Source organism: Staurois parvus, unplaced genomic scaffold (assembly GCF_062004578.1).
Source record: "Staurois parvus isolate SC_StPar_1 unplaced genomic scaffold, SC_StPar_1.0 ptg000696l, whole genome shotgun sequence".
Lineage (NCBI taxonomy): Eukaryota > Metazoa > Chordata > Amphibia > Anura > Ranidae > Staurois > Staurois parvus.
The window spans coordinates 11,191,539-11,210,893 of record NW_028318492.1 but is presented as its reverse complement, the minus strand read 5'-3'; the positions used below and the strand labels follow the sequence as shown (position 1 = coordinate 11,210,893).

At 39.1% G+C, this 19,355-nt stretch overlaps 1 protein-coding gene across 1 annotated transcript; it reads right to left on the bottom strand.

The window, feature by feature from the left end:
• Nucleotides 1–344: 344 nt before the first annotated feature.
• XK (X-linked Kx blood group antigen, Kell and VPS13A binding protein) lies at nt 345–17,314 on the bottom strand. The gene is made up of 3 exons (XM_089653021.1): nt 16,991–17,314; nt 9,113–9,375; nt 345–5,583 (listed from the first exon to the last, which is right to left on the bottom strand). The coding sequence occupies exons 1-3, from the start codon at nt 17,233–17,235 to the stop codon at nt 4,751–4,753; spliced, it is 1,341 nt and encodes a 446-aa protein (XP_089509147.1). The 5' UTR covers nt 17,236–17,314; the 3' UTR covers nt 345–4,750.
• Between the last annotated feature and the right edge of the window lie 2,041 nt (nt 17,315–19,355).

Below are 19,355 nucleotides of genomic sequence, written 5' to 3'. Positions count from 1 at the left end.
GTATAATTAGCAAGTTTTGTTCACAAATCACAATCAATGACACTGTGGCCTGGCCACCTGCATTCTAGTAACTAATAATGCTGTGCAGCCTGATCGCCAGCATCCTAGCAACCAACGACCAGGAGAGAGTAAGTGGTGGTAAAAATGTCTGCCTCAGGCAGCATATGTACACGCAGGACTCTGGACATACTTTTAAAGATCTTTGTGAATCCATGTACAATCACTGTGGTGGATTTGTCACATTTAAAATTTGTACAGCATTTAGCTCCATCTTGAGCTTATATAGTTATTAGCTATATTTAATATTTTTACTCTAGAATGTAAATAACATTATTTCTACATGCTAGTATTATTATATTTAATTGTATATAATTCAGTTACATTTCATTAGTTTTATTCTACACAAAAAGTTTTTTAATGTATTAATACAAATTGCAGTTCAAAGGAAATCAATTTGTGAACATCCTGGAGATTTCTTTATTGCTATGTATATTAAAGTACTTTTTATTCTACTTAGTTTCATAGAAAGGTTTATTATATTCTTTGGAATCCTCTGCACTTACAATATATACTCCTTTTCAAGAGGTCATCACATATATCAATAATAAAATGGTGGTTATTGAGAATGCAGTCATAATGTAATATCAGGCAACCAGACATTTAGGCATCTCTGCAGCAGGTAAAAGTCAAGCTTCAACATTTGCCACTCCATTATAGGACTACTCCAACACCTGCTTTGAAATCATGGAACAGTTGGACTGAATTGCACCGATAAAACATGCAATGATAGCCAAGAAAGCCCAAGCCGCATATGTTAGTAAGGCCTCAGAGCTTATACGTACATACTACGTCATTATCAGATAGTTTAAAATGTAAGTCAGTGACTTATTTCAATGTACACTAGCATGACAGCTTTTTAAAGAAGAGCTAATCTAAGCACTTTCTACATCTAAATCAAGAGGAATTTTCTTAATACATTTTCTGTAAATGAATAAATACTGTTTAGGAGGTGCTGAAACTACTAACAGTCAGGCATATGTGGAAGAACTAAAAAAGGAGATTATTTTCCTACATGAAAGTGAGCAATGTCAGAGGCTGAAATGGGCATTGCATGGTTTGTAGTTCCTCCCAATGGTCTAATAAAATGATGTTGGCCTCCTTCAGAAAATTATAGTTGCCGTGACCTGGCCCAAATATGTATGCATAGCAGTCAAGTCAAAGTTAAGTCAGAAGTCCCTATCTACATACATGTTCTTGGTTAGTGACTCAAAGTATTGGAGCTGGAGGATCAGTATGATGGCCAGACAACAAAAATGTACAGAATAAGTATACAATGATACAATGATTCCCTAAGGAAAGGTTTCCTTTGAAGCAGAATGTTCTCAGTCAGCAAATTATCCAAGTAGACAGGCTTAGGAGATCAGCTGACATATAATCAGAACTACCAGCTGTGGAAACAGACAAAATTAGAAACTAGAAGAGAGTTTATGATTATTGACAGTTTGGCTATATATGCTGAAAAATAAATATGAGCAATAAATACAAACATGAGTTGTTTTTGGCCCCAGTTGTTCAGCTGGCCATTTTGTACATTGCTACAATACAAGTCTCCTTACCTACTTATAGTGAGAATATTAATACAAGCCATTAAAGTACTTATTTATCCAAAAATTAAACAATGTACATAAGAATGGATTTTTATGGACTAACAGGTTCACCAATAAAATGTTCTGAAAAGGAACCTAGGTCACCAATAAAATCACCAAAGTAAATGCTTTACCTTTAGGGGGTTTATGGCTTCTTTTGGGTTTTTCCCCCTCTGGTTCTGCTTGAAGCCCTTCCGAGCCAGCTGTACAAGCATGAGTTGTTTTGGCCCCAGTTGTTGTTCAGCTGGCCATTTCGTACAACGCTACAATACAAGCCTCCTTACCTGCTTACAGTGAGAATATTAATACTAGCCGTGAAAGCACTTATTTATCTAAAAATGAACAATTAACTTGAGAGTGGATTTTTATGGACTAATAACAGTAAAAAGTTCTGGAAGGGAACCTAGGTCACCAATAAAATCACTAAAGTAAATGCTCTACCTTTAAGGGTTTATGGCTTCCTTTGGAGTTTTTCCCCTCTGGTGGTGCTTGGAGCCCTCCCAAGCCTGCTGTGCAAATAGCAACTTTCCCAAAGTGCATACGCACTGGAACACCCCCACATGAGAATGCCTGGGCCTGCCAACAGGTTAGTCATTTTGGGATGTTGTAAAGAACGAGTAGGGGTATTACAGGTCTGCTGGGGGAATGGGAAACTGAACAAACTTGTGTTAGTAACATTATTTTAGCAGTTTTACTGATCCATCAAGATTTCCTAACATTACATTGAAAAAAAAAAACTATTTGTGTTATAAGGAAAGCATCACAATTCTATAAATAAGCGGTTTGTGTATAAATCTGTCATTTAGGACAAAAGATATGCAAAGCTTTGGACATCATCAAAGAGATGTCTACTGTAATGTTCATTCTTGATCAAGTTAGTCAAAACCATAATTGATGTGACTAGTTTCACTTTGTAATTACATTAATGAATGATAAGTTAGGACATTTTTACATACATCAATCTTATTAGTATTCATTTTTATAAATAATCTATATCTACATGAATCGGGTACATTATTTTCTTTTTTCAAATAAATAACAGTCCTAATGCATAATGAACAAATATAAAACCCCTCTAGTCCAGTTACGAAATCCAATCATTTAAAAATGTGTTTTAAAATACTGCTAGCATAACTATTTCAATTCTATCTCCACATCATAATAGTAACCCCCTAAAACAGCAGGAATCAAACTTATACTGGGAAGTTACAAGAATTAATCAGGAATTACTGCATTGCACAATGCTGACAATCTAGTATGACTTTGGGCAATGGGAACAATAGGGGAAGATGTTTTGCCAGCTTACAGGAAGATCTGAGTTGAACACAAAGTGATCTCAGCAGTGTGATAACGCTCTTTCCCTTAGTTCAATGAACAGACAGATGACACAAGAAGCTGCGAAATGTTTGTAGTGATTAGTGATGTCCTCATTCTGTCTGAAGCAATAAGGTGGCTAAGGCCTTTATATCCAAGCATTGTTTATCTGCGTTTAATGTGCGCATGGGCCTGGTTTTGAAACCAGTCAAGTTTCAACCTCTAACTGTCCAGACCACAGCATTAGCAGACTGAGAAAACCTACCCAGGCAGGGAGAAAGTTGATTGATCAGAACAGGTCTCTAGACAAGAGAAAAAAAAAAATACTTGCTATCCAATTGTGGCTGATGAGCTCTAATGAGTTTTTTTTTTAACTAGGACCCCAGTGTATGGCATTCTGCCCTGCTATCTCACCTCTAAATGTAGAAATATTGTTCCCATGGGCCAACATGTATTGGGTTGGCCCAGTGGCTGCATGAAATCCTTAGTTGTACACCTCAGAAGGGACAAAATCTTGACAAAGATGAAGTGGGGCATTACTTTCTACGAGTGGCATAAACCCTACATAGGGGGTTATTTACTAAAACCCTACATAGGGGGTTATTTACTAAAACTAAAAAAAATCTGGTGCAGCTATGTATAGAAACCAATCAGCGTCCAGATTGTTTGCCAAAGATTAAAGTATTACTAAACCCACAACAGTAAAAATCAGTTTGTGTATGTAGTAAAGCATGTTTGTTAAAGGGTGAATCCTCTGCATTGTATAAAAATACTGTTTGATCCTATGGCCTCTGATCCTCCCCTTCTTCTACTATCCCCAATCCATCAGCTGAAAGAGAACCTTGGGGGTAAGCTGCACGTTTGGTGTGTATTGCTGGAGAGGTTTTTTTCCATGGGAGAGTGCAAGTGAGCAGCATAGGGCCAGTCAGCACTCTCCAGACAGAGGTCAGCGGTTATTCAGCCTCATAGGACAATCAGGGGAGGATGAAATCTCCTTCTACAAGCTTTAACCAGTGTTCTGCTGGACACTGATAGAAGTCACAAGACTGCGCTAACTGCTGATGAGAAAAGGTACTTAGCAGTTTATATTTACTAAAATAATTGCATTTCCATGTTGTGTGTACTGTGGGAGACCAGATATAGTGAATGCTGGGCCATGAAGTTAGATGCTGATTGGTACATTCCAATTTTAGTAGATCTACCCCATAGTCTTCAATGTGATGGTTCTTTTGGGCAGTACAGCTGAGGATTTCACATAGCCATACATCCAGGCCTGTTGGAACAGGGGGTGCTGCTTTTACCAAAGAGTAGTAATGTGCTACATACAGCAGTACTCAAAATCCCTTTTTAAAATATACAATATATACATTATAAGATATAGAAGTATAAATAAAGATATATGTATTATCACTTTCACCCCCTACACTATTAATGGCAATGGCAAGATGATGCCTAGCACATATCCATTTTTAATATACTTAAGTTACTGCACACCTGAGCAATTATACACTAGGCCTAAATTTGCAGCACTTAATTCTCTAGTCCACAGCTTGGTAAATTTTTACCATTACTGTGTATATAGTAATCTTCACATGTCTGACATATCTGTTTAAGAAATGTATGAGACAGTCCTGCTTCATAGCAGTAACAGATACCTCCTTTAGATTGCCTTGAGTGCAATACCTACATAAGGTAACTTACATGCAGTAAGGCTAAAAAGCTGCATATATATCCTGTCAGCATGGAAGTATAGTGATATCAATAAAAGTCAACACCAAACAAGACCACAGTTAAGGACTGGAAGACGCACCCAACTCTGGGTTTCCATTTTGAGCTTCAACAGTCTTGCTGCTGCTCATATGCTCACTGATATCAGAGCTATCAGACAATTTGGCTCCAAATTTATCCCCTTTGTTTGGAGCTTTGGAGGGTATACAAAGGTAGCACAGGAACTTGAAGCAGGAGAGGAGCCCCTGAGAAATACTTGTGGAAAAAAGTTTCTTGCAGGGGTGGCAAAACTGGTAGAAAATGAGCATAAACAGAACAGCCAAACAATAAGCAACCATAAGCTGCAGCACCACCAGTGGAGCACATACATACATATATACCTCTGTTCTATAACTATACCACAGCAGAAGCAGGGCAGCATTTTCAATAAATCTCACCATATAATAAACAGCCATACGATACCAGTTTTGAGACTTATTGATTAGGTCTGAGTCATTTAGTTTGAGTTGAACAGCAGACCAGCAGAACATATTGATGCCGGCATACAGAAAAGTAAGGAAACAGAGAACCATAGTTGTGCCAACCCTGGTCAATGCCTTTTCAATGTTTTCAGGAAAGGGACATTTGCTCTGCCAAAAAAGAATCCATGGGTAAAAGAAAAACACAATAAAGTTCATTAACACCAGCGGCAAGGTCCATATTTGAAGGACAGAGCTGAACAAAACCAGAACAATCACTCGAGTGGCAATCTCAAAACTCCTCCACAGGAATATGCAAATATAGGCAACTGGCTTGACGCTGATATCATAGTCATCATACTTGATCTTTATGGCCAGAATGTTGCAGCGCAATGCTCCATACACAATAGACAGCAAGGAGATGCTCATGAAGACACCTGAAAAAATAGTACAGGTATTAGAATTTACTTCGTCTACAGTACAGTATATACCATGTAATGCACACAGAAATGATGGCAGATCCCAGTATTAATGGTTAAGAAAAGCAGTTATGCTTTCTAACCAATGCCCTCAGTTAAAATAATTCAAATGGACATGTGTTTAAATTTACACTATAAGGCCTCATTCACATCATACATGCAGAAAAACTGACGCACAAATTTCACTTGCAGAAACATCAGTTTACATTAGTTTTCATGCTCGCTTCATTGAGTTTTATTCACGTTGTACATTCCTGCATAGAAAAAAAAATCTGCACGTGATACCAGTGTTATGGTGTGAACAGGACACATAGAGAACAATTAGTTTTTTTGGGGGGCCCATGCAGAAACACTGACGTCTCTGCACTTGGTGTGAATGAGACCTACGATTTTACAAAATAATTTTTTTTTTAAAGGTTTAATATAACCTGCTAAAAATATTATTTTAGTAAACCCATTTTTGATATTGTATGAATACATGCAATAGTGTTATAAAACATGTTATTGGTTCAAGGTAAATCTGTCTTGCCTGAAATTCAGGTCTTGCTGATCTCCTTCAGAAAATGCTAGTTGCCTAAATGATATACTAACTCACTGCCTTTGATATGTTCAAAGTCACTGATAAGTATGGAGACCAAGGATTTCAGAGAAACATCAGAAGTATGTGTCAATGACCCTGAAGTATTGAAGAAAGCAATCCAAACTGAAAGCAAGAACATTTTCACAAGGAGTGGTCAATGATTATGGCCTCCATGTTTATCTCAAAACTGGTTTCCTATAATCCATACAAGTGCCCTCTTTCTTACATATTAAAAACCACGTATTTGTAAACCACCTTATTTAGCAAAGTATTTTTACATTTGACACAAAATAAGCATGTGTTCTCATACATACTCACAAGTGTTCTCATACATAACATAAATTTTGAGTCTCATGAAGGGGCATAGCCTCAAAATATATCAGTGTAGTGGAGGTACAGTACTTGCTCATCAACGTTACATCCACGGCCTCTTTTTTTGCACCAGTTTTGGATGTTTCTGTAGTCCCTTTCACTCAGGCACTCCCAGTATTCACAGCAGAGTTTTCTACCTGGCTTGTTTCCTCTCCTACTGCCAGTCTTTGTGTTAGTGTGTTTCAGCATTAATCATGTGTGACCTGGGGTTCCTTTGGGAGAATGTCTTGTTGATAGGCTCTGACCAACCCACTTCTGTGTATGTATTACATTTAATTTAAGTAGTTTTATCTGCACAATCCAGTGCATTCTTTCTTCTTTTCTTCTTTTTGCTAGCTCTAGTCTGTATCAAGTAAAACTAGTGGTCTGCTCGCTCAATGTAGAGATAACAGTGTCCCATGTGTATATACATGAGGTGAAACAAAAGGAATGCTAAAAGGGGCTTGCATTCTTTTTGTGTCACCTCATGATCACAACAGGAAATTTCTAAAGGGTTTTCAGTTTTGACATGTTTTTGCAAACAAGATTTATCAATCATGTACACCAGGGGTACTCAACCTTTTGAAGAGCAAGGGTCATTTAAGTGATTTGGTAACTGGGAGTGGGCTACAATGAAACTACATGGTTCAAAATTTCTATTTTTTTTTTATTACGAATAGCATAATGGACATTTGCCTCCGGCAGCCACTGAATGCCGGCTGGAGGGAGAGGAGGACAAGTTGACTTTCAGCAGTTGCTGGGGAAAATGGAGAGGATCAGAGACTGAATTAGCCGCCCTCGTCCCCCTCCTGTCCAAGTGTAAAACAGAATGTGACAGGGAGGCCACAGGAGCTCCCTGGAGCATGGGGCAGGGTCAACATTGTGACCCGACGCCAAACCAGTGGTTGGAGGAGTGTGGCAATAACACTTCTCAATTATGGGGTTTTACTGACCCAAAGTCGCCAGTGTATATGAGCCCTTACTGTCCTGAGCCCCCTATAAGACTGCTTTTACACTGATGCTCTGCAGGTTTACCCTCACCGTGGGTGCAGCGCAGTGCATCTGTGGCTTTCCTGCGGGTTAGCTTTGCCATAGACTTCTATTATATCTTTATCTTTCAGAAAGTGCACCAAAACGCCTGCATTCAAGATATAAAAGATGTCGATGGCTTGGTGCAACTAACCTGCAGGAAAGCCGCAGGTGCAGTGCACTGCACCCATGGATTAGTGTGAAAGCAGCCAAATACCCCTTTTTTATAAGTGCTAATATGCCTATTGCCAAACCATGTAATGTTTAGTAAACTGACCTTTTCCTCTTCCAGCTTCTGCTGGCATCACTCTCCAGGCTGCTAGAAAGGTCCCAGGTGAAGTGTACTTGGTATCACTCTGCCTGGGACAGGAGGCAGTGCTACAGAGAAAGCATCTGCAAATGCAGCTCAAGCTCCCTCCACAGCCACTTGCTTCCTCCACTGCCGGCTCCATGTGTTCTGAGATGGCGGATCGGCAACCCGAGATCTGCTCTTGTGGACCTGCCATCCCAGAGCATGAGTGGGTCACAGCTTGAGTACCCCTGATGTACACAGACCACTTTAGATGTACCCGTGTGCTTTCAATTGTAGTAAATTCAGAGACTACAGAACAGTAGGTGGAAGAGAGAACACTGCTTAATTATAAGAAGTAAATCTCATGTACACAAGTTAGATATCAACACTGAAGAAGCCTCCAGTATCTGTCATATAGCTCGCTATGAATACAGGATGTGTTCTTCACATACTGTATAAAGCATTGTTGCTATTTGCTTGATATAGTGAACCCAAACAGCATTAATGCACACTGGTGATAGCATTAAATGATGGATATCCTGGTAGGGGAGCATGTTATGATTTAAAAAGTTGACTGTAAACCCTTCTCAGGGGCTACAGTGCTGGTCTTGTCAACCAGTGGTCATGAGTTCAAATCTTACTTGGGCCTGACTACAAGTATTGGCAACTGTATCTCACATAGCATTGTGTTAATAATTTATAAACTTGAGGGACATTTTTTGGATACATATGGGAGCTACCATTGCTGGCCTCCTTCTGGAAATGTTAGATGCCTTGCTGTTTTTGACTTCAGTGCTTTTGAGTCTAACCCAAAACAAGCATACTGCAAACAAGTGTCAGAAAAGTGCCAGAACTCCTTATTCCCACTGTTGTTGTGGATCAGGAACTCAAACAGCACAGAAGTCAAAGCATCAGAACAGGGGTGGACTGACAACTCATGGGGCCCCTGGGCAATAGGGGATCATGGGGCCCCTGTGTCCTTGCCCAAACTCAAAAAAGCCTATGAAAAAGGTACCAGGGGCATCTCATGGGGCCCCCTACTGACCCCGGGCCCTCGGGCAGTGCCCGAGTTTCCAAATGGTCAGTCCGCCCCTGCATCAGAATGACAACCTGGAATAAAGCATTTTCATAAGGAGAGGTCAGTAATGGTATCCTCTGTTAATGTCTCATTACAGATTTAAAAATGCAAGAGTAGTAAATGCACATGAAGTCCTGCAAGTAAACTGTTTACTCACACAATGATGTTGTAATATTTCTCTGCATTACACATATATATAGCTGAAGGGTCACTTGAGGTGCTGATCCCAGGAAAGCTTGGATGACGGATGCTCGGCTGAAGGCAGACCTATGTGTAAATAGTTTTCTCTCTGCTTGACCCAGCTCCTTCTCCACTTCATCACTACAGCCTCCTTTGGGCAGTTGCTTCTTCCTTGTGATGCTAACATAGGGCTCCTCGACTTTGCCAGCAGTGAAGTATATGAAGAACACTTCAATACATCTGCAAAATAACCAAGCAGGTCAAATAATTTTTTAGGACATATAATTAGTTTTCATTTAAAGTACTGTGTTTTTAATTTGTAAAAAAAATGCAGAAGAGAAAATAATTGCAACTACAAGCTGTAGGAGAGAACGGTCATGCCTTTCGAGATAATCCCCTCCAATGATGCTCAGAGCCCTCCTAGAATAGCTATGCAAATACAGTACCAAGGGACAAAGAACAAAATAAATCGTCCACACTACGAGACGTGACTAGTACAGGTATGGGTATTTTTCAAGTGCACACCATGCATCCCACTGAGACTAAATCCTCTCTAACAAATTTCTCACAAAATGGGCTTAACCATTTCTATATTTAAGCCACTTTTTTGTGTGAACTTGTTAGAAATGGTGAAATTCCAGAAGGGAGCATGTCATGTATTTAAATATAAGACTTGCCTCTGCTTAGGATGTCTCAGAGAGCAAATGCTTTCTTTTATCATTCCCTGTGCATGCAGGGAGCACAAACAAGTTCTCACACTGTGGGCACCTTGGGGGAAGGAGAAGCTGGTGGGGCTTCAGTAGCACTGTCAGTTTCCTCTAAAGGTCTGTGTGTATATAGGCATGTCCTCTCACCCCCAGGTGACAATAGTTGGGGTGCTGTCCTTTAGACACTGGACCAAGTAGCAGGTTGGTGAAAGGCTTACCTATTTTTCACTAAAAGGAAGAGGATATACTGTGGAAGGTACTCCAGTTGGCAGTGGAGGGACAAATGTTGGCTATAAGGGTTTGCGCTGAGAGCTTTTTACTGTTCTTTGTTATAGACTCCCATGCTGCTCTGTACTGCTTACAGGTTCACATGCTGCTTTGTACTGAAGTTCCAAGCTATTGCAAATTTGTACATAGGCTAATACAATAGCAACTGTACTCTTATCAAGGCCAAGGTTTGAAAGGTCATGAAGAGTGGCAAAACATAGTGGACCACAAAGACCTGTAGTCAAGGGCTTCTTTATGATCTGGGAATCTTTGGCCCTGCTTTTCTTGCCAGGTTTCACCATCATTGTAGGTAGGATGATAGTACAATTAGTAATCTTTCGTGAAACAGCTTTGGACAAGTCAAAATACTATTTCACTGAACAAACTTTACTACAGCAAATAAAACATCCAAACAAATGTTGGAAACCATCCTCTTAACTGATTAATGAAGAATGAATAAACATACTTTTATGAACTCTACAAGAGATTTGTGGTGCTTCCATTACTTTTCTAAACTTTAAAAAACATCTGGCAGGTGTTCTAAACCTTACATTATATATTTCGTTTTTTTTTAGCTGAATATGTTTTCCCTTTGTCTATTATTTGTAGGTTCAAAATTATTTCACAATACTTTTAGTTGGGGAAATATAAAATATGGCGCATGAATATTTCATATATAATAATTCCGGCTAGCAGGTTGAGCTCTGGGCTCCTTTTATGCTTGTTTACCAGGCCAACATTAATTGATTTCTGAAAAAGTCTGTTGTTTACAAAGCTGAGTAGCTGAAGCTCAGAATACATAGACATCTGAATGAATCAAATAAGTGACTCAATTCCTTTCTCCCTGCTGTGTATAGGGATTCAGTTAGAGACACAAAGGGAAAACTACCGCAGTGGGAGTAATTATGGGCCATTCCTAGAGATTACTTTAAGCACTACTCAATTATGGGTATTAAAGTACATATAAATTCTGCTCAAGTTCGACAATAGAGCTGTTCACTGATCAGCACTGGTGAATCTCTATTCAACTACATATAGCAATTTAGGGGAGCTTACCACTAAATAAACTGAAAGACGTATGCTCATTATTGCACTGAGAAAGCACTTTAAAAACCCAAGCCTTTTTTAGAAACCTGTTGCAACACACCAATCCGACTAATTGGTTTACAGTGTTTTCTGAACAGCACTATAAAATATTAATAAATAATGATAAAATTACATGCTCATTAAAGTGGACCTTTCTCCTCCAAAACATGGAAAGCACATCTGCAAGCAGCTCTGTATGCTCAGCAGTAAACACATTATAATCCTATTGCAGAATGCCCTCATTTATGAAAATGTACTATGTCTTTTTTGGCACTTCCACCTCCTTTGAGGCACTGGCGATGTAGCCATTACCTCCCAACTGACTCCTGGAAAGTCTATGTCTCCAGTGCCTTAAAGGGAGCTCTCAAAGTAAGGCATGCAAGCATATTGGTGTCTTAGGGGAATACAGCATAAAATTCTGGCTTTTTTTAGCCTGGGAAGCCCAGGTGCTTTGTAGAGCCACCCATAGACATGAATCAGGTGTGCTCATGTACTCTCATATATAGTATATGGATGTAATCCCCAAATGCAGATTTTCTGTGTTCAGGGAAAATGTCCATACGCCATACAGGGGATTATGTGAGTACCAGTGTATAACTGCTCATAGCTATTCATGTCTATGTGCAGATGTACGCAGTACCAGGGCTTCTTGGGCATAGATAAAAAACAGAATTTTAGTTGCACACCCTTATGCACCCAGGTGCACGAGACCTTAATCTGCAAGATCTCAGGAGAAAAATAATGAATCTACTATTTGCAAAGATCTCACAACATTTTACAAAATATCACAAGATCTCAGGAAATAGTATACTAATTTTTTCTGCATAGATGACATGATTGTCAATGGTGGACTAATCAAGAGAACTAGGAAGAAGAAACTGGCCACTGATGGCACTGATTTTTAACCGCTTGCCCGCTACAGGATGGCAGTGCTGCACAATATCATGTATATATATATATATATATGTGATTTTGTATTTCCGGGTAGGGAGCGCGTGCGGGTGCCACCTTAAGACCAAACTTGCTGAGTGGGAACTCGGAGGGCATGATGAGGTAAGGAACCATGCTGTGCAATATCGCTGCCAAGAACAGGCAAGTATAACATCTCTTTTAATTAAAAATAGCTGTTGACTGCTTCCCCACCGCCCTATAGTAAAACTACTGCTACAAAGCAGCAGGGCTGCGCAAAATCATGTGTGTGTATATATATATATACTGTACATGATTTTGCATTTCCAGGTAGGGGGTGCACTCGCCGCTCTACCCGCGCCGCCATTGGCAACTTCAGTTGTCGATCACTAGGTCCCAGCTGGTGATTCCCCGCCGGCACCCGGCGATCACTGAGTATCACTGACGGGGGAGAGGTCTGTATGTAAACAATACAGATCTCTCCCGTCAGCTCCAGCATACTGCTTTGTATTGCTCTGCATAGCAATACAAAGCAATGTGCTTACACTGTAAAGCACACACACAGCACACAGTAAAACAGCACACATTTAACCCGTTGATCACCCCAGATGTTAACCCCTTCCTGCTTTTTATTAGCACTGATCACTGTATTAGTGTCACTGGGGATGTTAGTGACAGTTCCCCACCAGAGTGAGAATGCCCGCCACAGTCCCGCTATAAATCGCTGATCACTGTCATTACTAGTATAAAAACATTAAAATTCCAGTAAATATACAGCCTTTTGTAGACACTTTAATTTTCACGTAAACCAATTAATTTACACGTATTTGGATTTTTTTTTTAGCAAACACATGCAGTAAAAAAAATTTTGGCCTAAATTTATGACGAAATTTGATTTTTTTTTATTTTTTTACTGGACATGTTTAACCTCCCTAGCGGTATTCCCGAGTGTAGCTCGGGGTAAAATGTCAGTGCCAAAAGTGGTAACCCCGAGCTACACTCGGGCTTACCATGCGGCGCTGCATAGGGAGTCTCTGCAGAGCTTACCTTGTCTTTTGCTCCCGCGATGTGTCCCCTGCAGTGTCCCCGGCCATCTCCTCCGGCTGATGACGGCATCCAGCTTCTGTGTTTCGGTCCCTGTGACGCTGGGACGTACGGGCGGCGGCGGCGGCGGCGGCGGCGGGAAATTTAAAATTTTTTAAAAATTTCATTTTTTTCCAAACAAATTTTACATAGCAAAACATTGCTGTTTCAACCCATTTCACATACATTTTGTCCCTAGTGCTTTGTCCTGTGCCCTGCCTGCATTTTGTCTGTTCTTTCTGCCTGGAAACTGAGAAAAGTCCATGTCGTCCAAAAAGTGTCCCTTTAGGTCAAGCTAGGGAACAGCGATAGTAAATCAGAACCACTTGCAGAATTGAGTGATAATGATTCGTGGGGAAATTCGTCATCAGACACTGAAAACGATTTTGCAACTTTGCTCAAACTTGCTGCTATATTTCAAATTTCAGTGTTTTTGGTTTGATTATATTATTGAATTAAATGTATTATTATTATATTATTATTTTTTATGATTATTTATTACATTATAATTTATGATTTTGTGTTTTAAATTTTATCATACCCGGGATGTTTAATAGACTCTTGTTCGGACAGATTTCAGTGAGTTATTCCTAAAAATTACAGCCTACAATAAAAAAACTACATATTTCCATGCAAAATAATGGTGCCGCTTTCAGCACCAAAAATCTGAAATAATCAGGCTGCCAGGGAGGTTAATAGCAAAAAGTCAAAAACATTTTCTCAAAATTGTTGTTTTTTTGTTTATAGCGCAAAAAATAAAAACTCAGAGGCGGTCAAATACCACTGAAAGAAAAAAGGGAAAAAAAGGACATACATTTCATTTGGGTGCAGCTTTGCATGACCGCTCAATTGTCAGTTAAAGTAATGCAGCACCATATCACAAAAAATGGCCTGGTCAGGAAGGGGGGTAACTCCTCTGGAGGGCAAGTGGTTAAAATAGTGGACAGAGCAATGGAATTTAGGAACATAAACATTAATCAGGCAAATAGCAATAAGAGCTGTTATGTGTTTCCTATATTTATTTCATTGGTGTTGGTGTGTAATAGAAGAAGAGAGGGAAGAAGGTCCGCTTTAAATTCTCACCTTAGGTCAGCCAATCAGTATAGTTTCTTTTTCTCATTTCCATTTATTTTACCAATACACTTTTTTAACGTATTTATTTTCTCAAAGGTTTTTTTTTTAACTTTAAATTTTCACAAGCATACAGTATATAAAGGGAAGTGAAGTGACAGACTGTGTGCTCATTGCCTAGCAACAATGATAATGTCTATAAAAATGCTGAATATCTCATTGAGGTTTGGAATAGGGAAAAATAATGTGAAAAGATAAAGAGAATGTGAAATATGCATTTAATAAGAACTAATTGAACTAGATGTTGAGTGTTATATAAAGGTTCAAGGATTTCTGAATTCTCACTGTGACAATGTTTGACAGCTAGGATTAGGTCAGGAATGATTATGTTACCTGGAAGTTGTTCTTAGAGCGTAATGTAGTCCCCCAACCCCCACCCATGTAGATTAGGCTGCTAGATACATTAGTTTGGCTCCACTGTAATCAGAGGAGAAGGGGATTGATTTGTTAGGGCTGCTTAGTGGCTCACAGTCTGCTGCTCTGTTACTTCCCTCTGTCTTGTAGAGGATTCTAGAATCATAGTGGGGGGAAGGATAGGGCATACAGCTTGAATATTTGTGCAATTCTAGCCAATCCTTGGAGAGGTGTACCTAGCAGGTGGTGAGAGAGCCCATTATTAGTCTGAGATATGGGCAGAAGTTGTTAGTGTTCCTGGTTCCAGTCCTACAGGAGGAGATCCCTGTGCAATGGTCCTGGTGCAGGATCCTAGAATAAGACCTCAGGAAGTCACCAAGGTCCCTTCTAGGCTTAGCGGGGGGGCCTATTGCAAATCCGCTTCCAGGGATCAAGTCGGGTCTGTAGAAGCTCTCTGGAGAGATCCAGGAGGAAGTTGGTGGGAAAGAGTCTAGCTGTCCTGTGGTGGAGTCAGTCTGCATCTCCCTCACTAGGAAAAGCCTGGTGAAGATTGGCAGGGGGAAACTGATGATTCTGTGGCTATGTGAATAGATGACCCCAGTGCTCTAGAATAGTGACTGTGTGTAGCTTTTAACTCAAGAAGGAGTACAGGTCACCATCAGCATACAGATCCTGTGGGACATTCACTTCTTGTGCAGCAAAGCCAGAAGTTGAGGAGTCCTCAAGTTGTTTAGCTTTATAGTTTATCAGGGTATCAGGTAAGTTTATCATTCCCAATAAAAACCCCAAAGAAACCCCTAGAATGTTCTTTGCAGCCAGTGAAAGAGTGCAGAAAATGCAATGTGGCTGGCTGTGTGGGCTCTAAAGGGGAAATAGGACCAAATTCACCAGCAGCTCTTTAGAAAAGGCACTACAGAAACTTAGTCAGCAGCTACAAAGAGTCCAGCATTGTCTTCCCAGCAGTCGATTCATCAGACTTCTCCCCCCTGGTGCCCCCACCTTAGATTTGGGAACAGGCTGTGACCTCCTGATATCTCACAGCCTACCCCCCACTGAATGAGCGTAAGGTACGACTGCACTGTGGGACTGGTCCTGCAGCCACCTGGGACATGTTAATGTGATGTGTCCTTTGATGCTTTGGGGAGTGGGGGAGGTTTGTCCTAAGTATTATTTATTGCAGGTACTAAGTAGATATCATGCTTGCCTTGGTGAAAACAGAGGAAGTGGGGGTACCTGTCAAAAATAGCTACCTGTTCCCTGAAAAAAATAACACTTCAAATGTATTAGGGTGATGGGGGGGGGGGAGGAGGATGAGTGGTACTTTCGCTTATGAGTGAAGGTCCGCTTTAATACAACACTGCCATTCAAGTATTTCCCATTATTTACTTCATGTAGGACAGAAACACTATTTCTACTCAGAATCAGAAATTAAATTGAAGAATCAATTTTTTTTCATACACTCTCATTAAAGCAACAATTGAGCTGATGTATAAAAGTATGCCGCTGAAAGGTTTTTTTTGCTGCACCACTTTGTTTCCAATGCCCCTTACTGCAGTCCAGATTTAAAAATGTAACAAGGTTTCTATAGTGGAGGAAACAGAAACAACAACAAATGTCGTCATTAGCATACTTTTTATGCACCAGCCTCTATATTAAATCCTAGCAATAAAATTTAGGAAAAATGCATTAAGAAAAATGTCTTGAGTTTTAATTTAATATACAGTACTTCATCAAGGTTTTAATGAATCAATTAACATTTATCCCAATTGATACAATAGATAGATAGATAGATAGATAGATAGATAGATAGATAGATAGATGATAGATAGATAGATAGATAGATAGATAGATAGATAGATAGATAGATGATAGATAGATAGATAGATAGATAGATAGATAGATAGATAGATAGATAAATTATACAGTTCTGTCCTATCCCATGTATTAGCTTGACATCCTTTATCCCAATTACCCAAGCAAACCAAATTATGCCGCACATGCTTCTTTCCGGTGTAGCCCAGACAAACAACCCACCCCCGCCTTTATCATGTCACCAATTGTGTTAGGTTATTTTAGTGCAGCAATGTACATATTATGATTGCCCATAAAGTCTAAGCCTAATACGGGTGTAGTGCTACTAGCTGCAATGGGGTAGGCTATAAAAAAAAGCACATGTAAGAAAACCAAGTCAGTGGTACTTTATATTACTGATAGGATATAGCAAAGCGTGTATCAATCAGTCATGTGATTTATATGTGGTCCTATAGTAGAGGCCAAAACCATGATCCACCCTGATGCCTGCCATGTCCCGTCCTCACCTTACTAAAGGTCCCAGCTGCAGTAGATGCAGCAGCAGCACCAGCGGTCTGTCCCTGCTCAGGTCCCTGTGAATGAAGATGAGACTTATCTGCACCAGCACACAGGGCAGGAGGGAGAAGAGGAGGGTCAGGGACTGCCAGATCTTGTCTCCGGCCGATCTGTATGTGCTGCTTATGTACAGGGCGGTCACTGTCTCTGCCACAAACAGGGAGACTGACACCAGCACCGAGCCAGGGAATTTCATACTGGTTTACCAGTGTGTGCACTTGCAATGCTGCACCAGCTGCTGCTCCAGTAGGGCTGTGTCACTGAGCTGCAGACAGGAGAAACACACTGTTCACCACCCATCCCTGCCCTCCCTCCCCCTCTATCCATCCCCAGCCTTTATTTCTTGTACATGAGCTCGCTATGCTGCAGCGATGCTGCCGCTGGATCCATTCACTGTTATATCTGGGAGTGGGAGGCAAACCGTGCAAGTGTAAAATTGTATATATACAGAGGGTGGGCAAAAAATAGGTGTACAATACTGATCAGATCATGAAATTTTATAGTAGGTTTACAATACTGATCGGATCATGACATTTTATAGTAGGTATACAATACTGATCGGATCATGACATTTTATAGTAGGTATACAATACTGATCGGATCATGACATTTTATAGTAGGTATACAATACTGATCGGATCATGACATTTTATAGTAAATATACATTACTGATCAGATAATGACATTTTATAGTAGGTATACAATACTGATCGGATCATGACATTTTATAGTAAATATACATTACTGATCAGATAATGACATTTTATAGTAGGTTTACAATACTGATCGGATCATGACATTTTATAGTAAATATACATTACTGATCAGATAATGACATTTTATAGTAGGTTTACAATACTGATCAGATCATGATATTTTATAGTAGGTTTACAATACTGATCGGATCATGACATTTTATAGTAAATATACATTACTGATCAGATAATGACATTTTATAGTAGGTATACAATACTGATCGGATCATGACATTTTATAGTAGGTATACAATACTGATCGGATCATGACATTTTATAGTAGGTTTACAATACTGATTGGATCATGACATTTTATAGTAGGTATACAATACTGATCGGATCATGACATTTTATAGTAAATATACATTACTGATCAGATAATGACATTTTATAGTAGGTTTACAATACTGATCGGATCATGACATTTTATAGTAAATATACATTACTGATCAGATAATGACATTTTATAGTAGGTTTACAATACTGATCAGATCATGATATTTTATAGTAGGTTTACAATACTGATCGGATCATGACATTTTATAGTAAATATACATTACTGATCAGATAATGACATTTTATAGTAGGTATACAATACTGATCGGATCATGACATTTTATAGTAGGTATACAATACTGATCGGATCATGACATTTTATAGTAGGTTTACAATACTGATTGGATCATGACATTTTATAGTAGGTATACAATACTGATCGGATCATGACATTTTATAGTAAATATACATTACTGATCAGATAATGACATTTTATAGTAGGTTTACAATACTGATCGGATCATGACATTTTATAGTAAATATACATTACTGATCAGATAATGACATTTTATAGTAGGTATACAATACTGATCGGATCATGACATTTTATAGTAGGCATACAATACTGATCGGATCATGACATTTTATAGTAGGTATACAATACTGATCGGATCATGACATTTTATAGTAAATATACATTACTGATCAGATCATGGCATTTTAAAGTAGGTATACAATACTGATCGGATCATGACATTTTATAGTAGGTATACAATACTGATCGGATCATGGCATTTTATAGTAGGTATACAATACTGATCGGATCATGACATTTTATAGTAGGTATACAATACTGATCGGATCATGACATTTTATAGTAAATATACACTACTGATCAGATCATAGCATTTTATAGTAGGAATACAAAACTGATCAGATCATGACATTTTATAGTAGGTATACAATACTGATCGGATCATGACATTTTATAGTAGGTATACAATACTGATCGGATCATGGCATTTTATAGTAGGTATACAATACTGATCGGATCATGACATTTTATAGTAAATATACACTACTGATCAGATCATAGCATTTTATAGTAGGTATACAATACTGATCGGATCATGACATTTTGTAGTAGGTATGCAATACTGATCGGATCATGATATTTTATAGTAGGTATACATTACTGATCGGATCATGACATTTTATAGTAGGTATGCAATACTGATCGGATCATGACATTTTATAGTAGGTATACAATACTGATCGGATCATG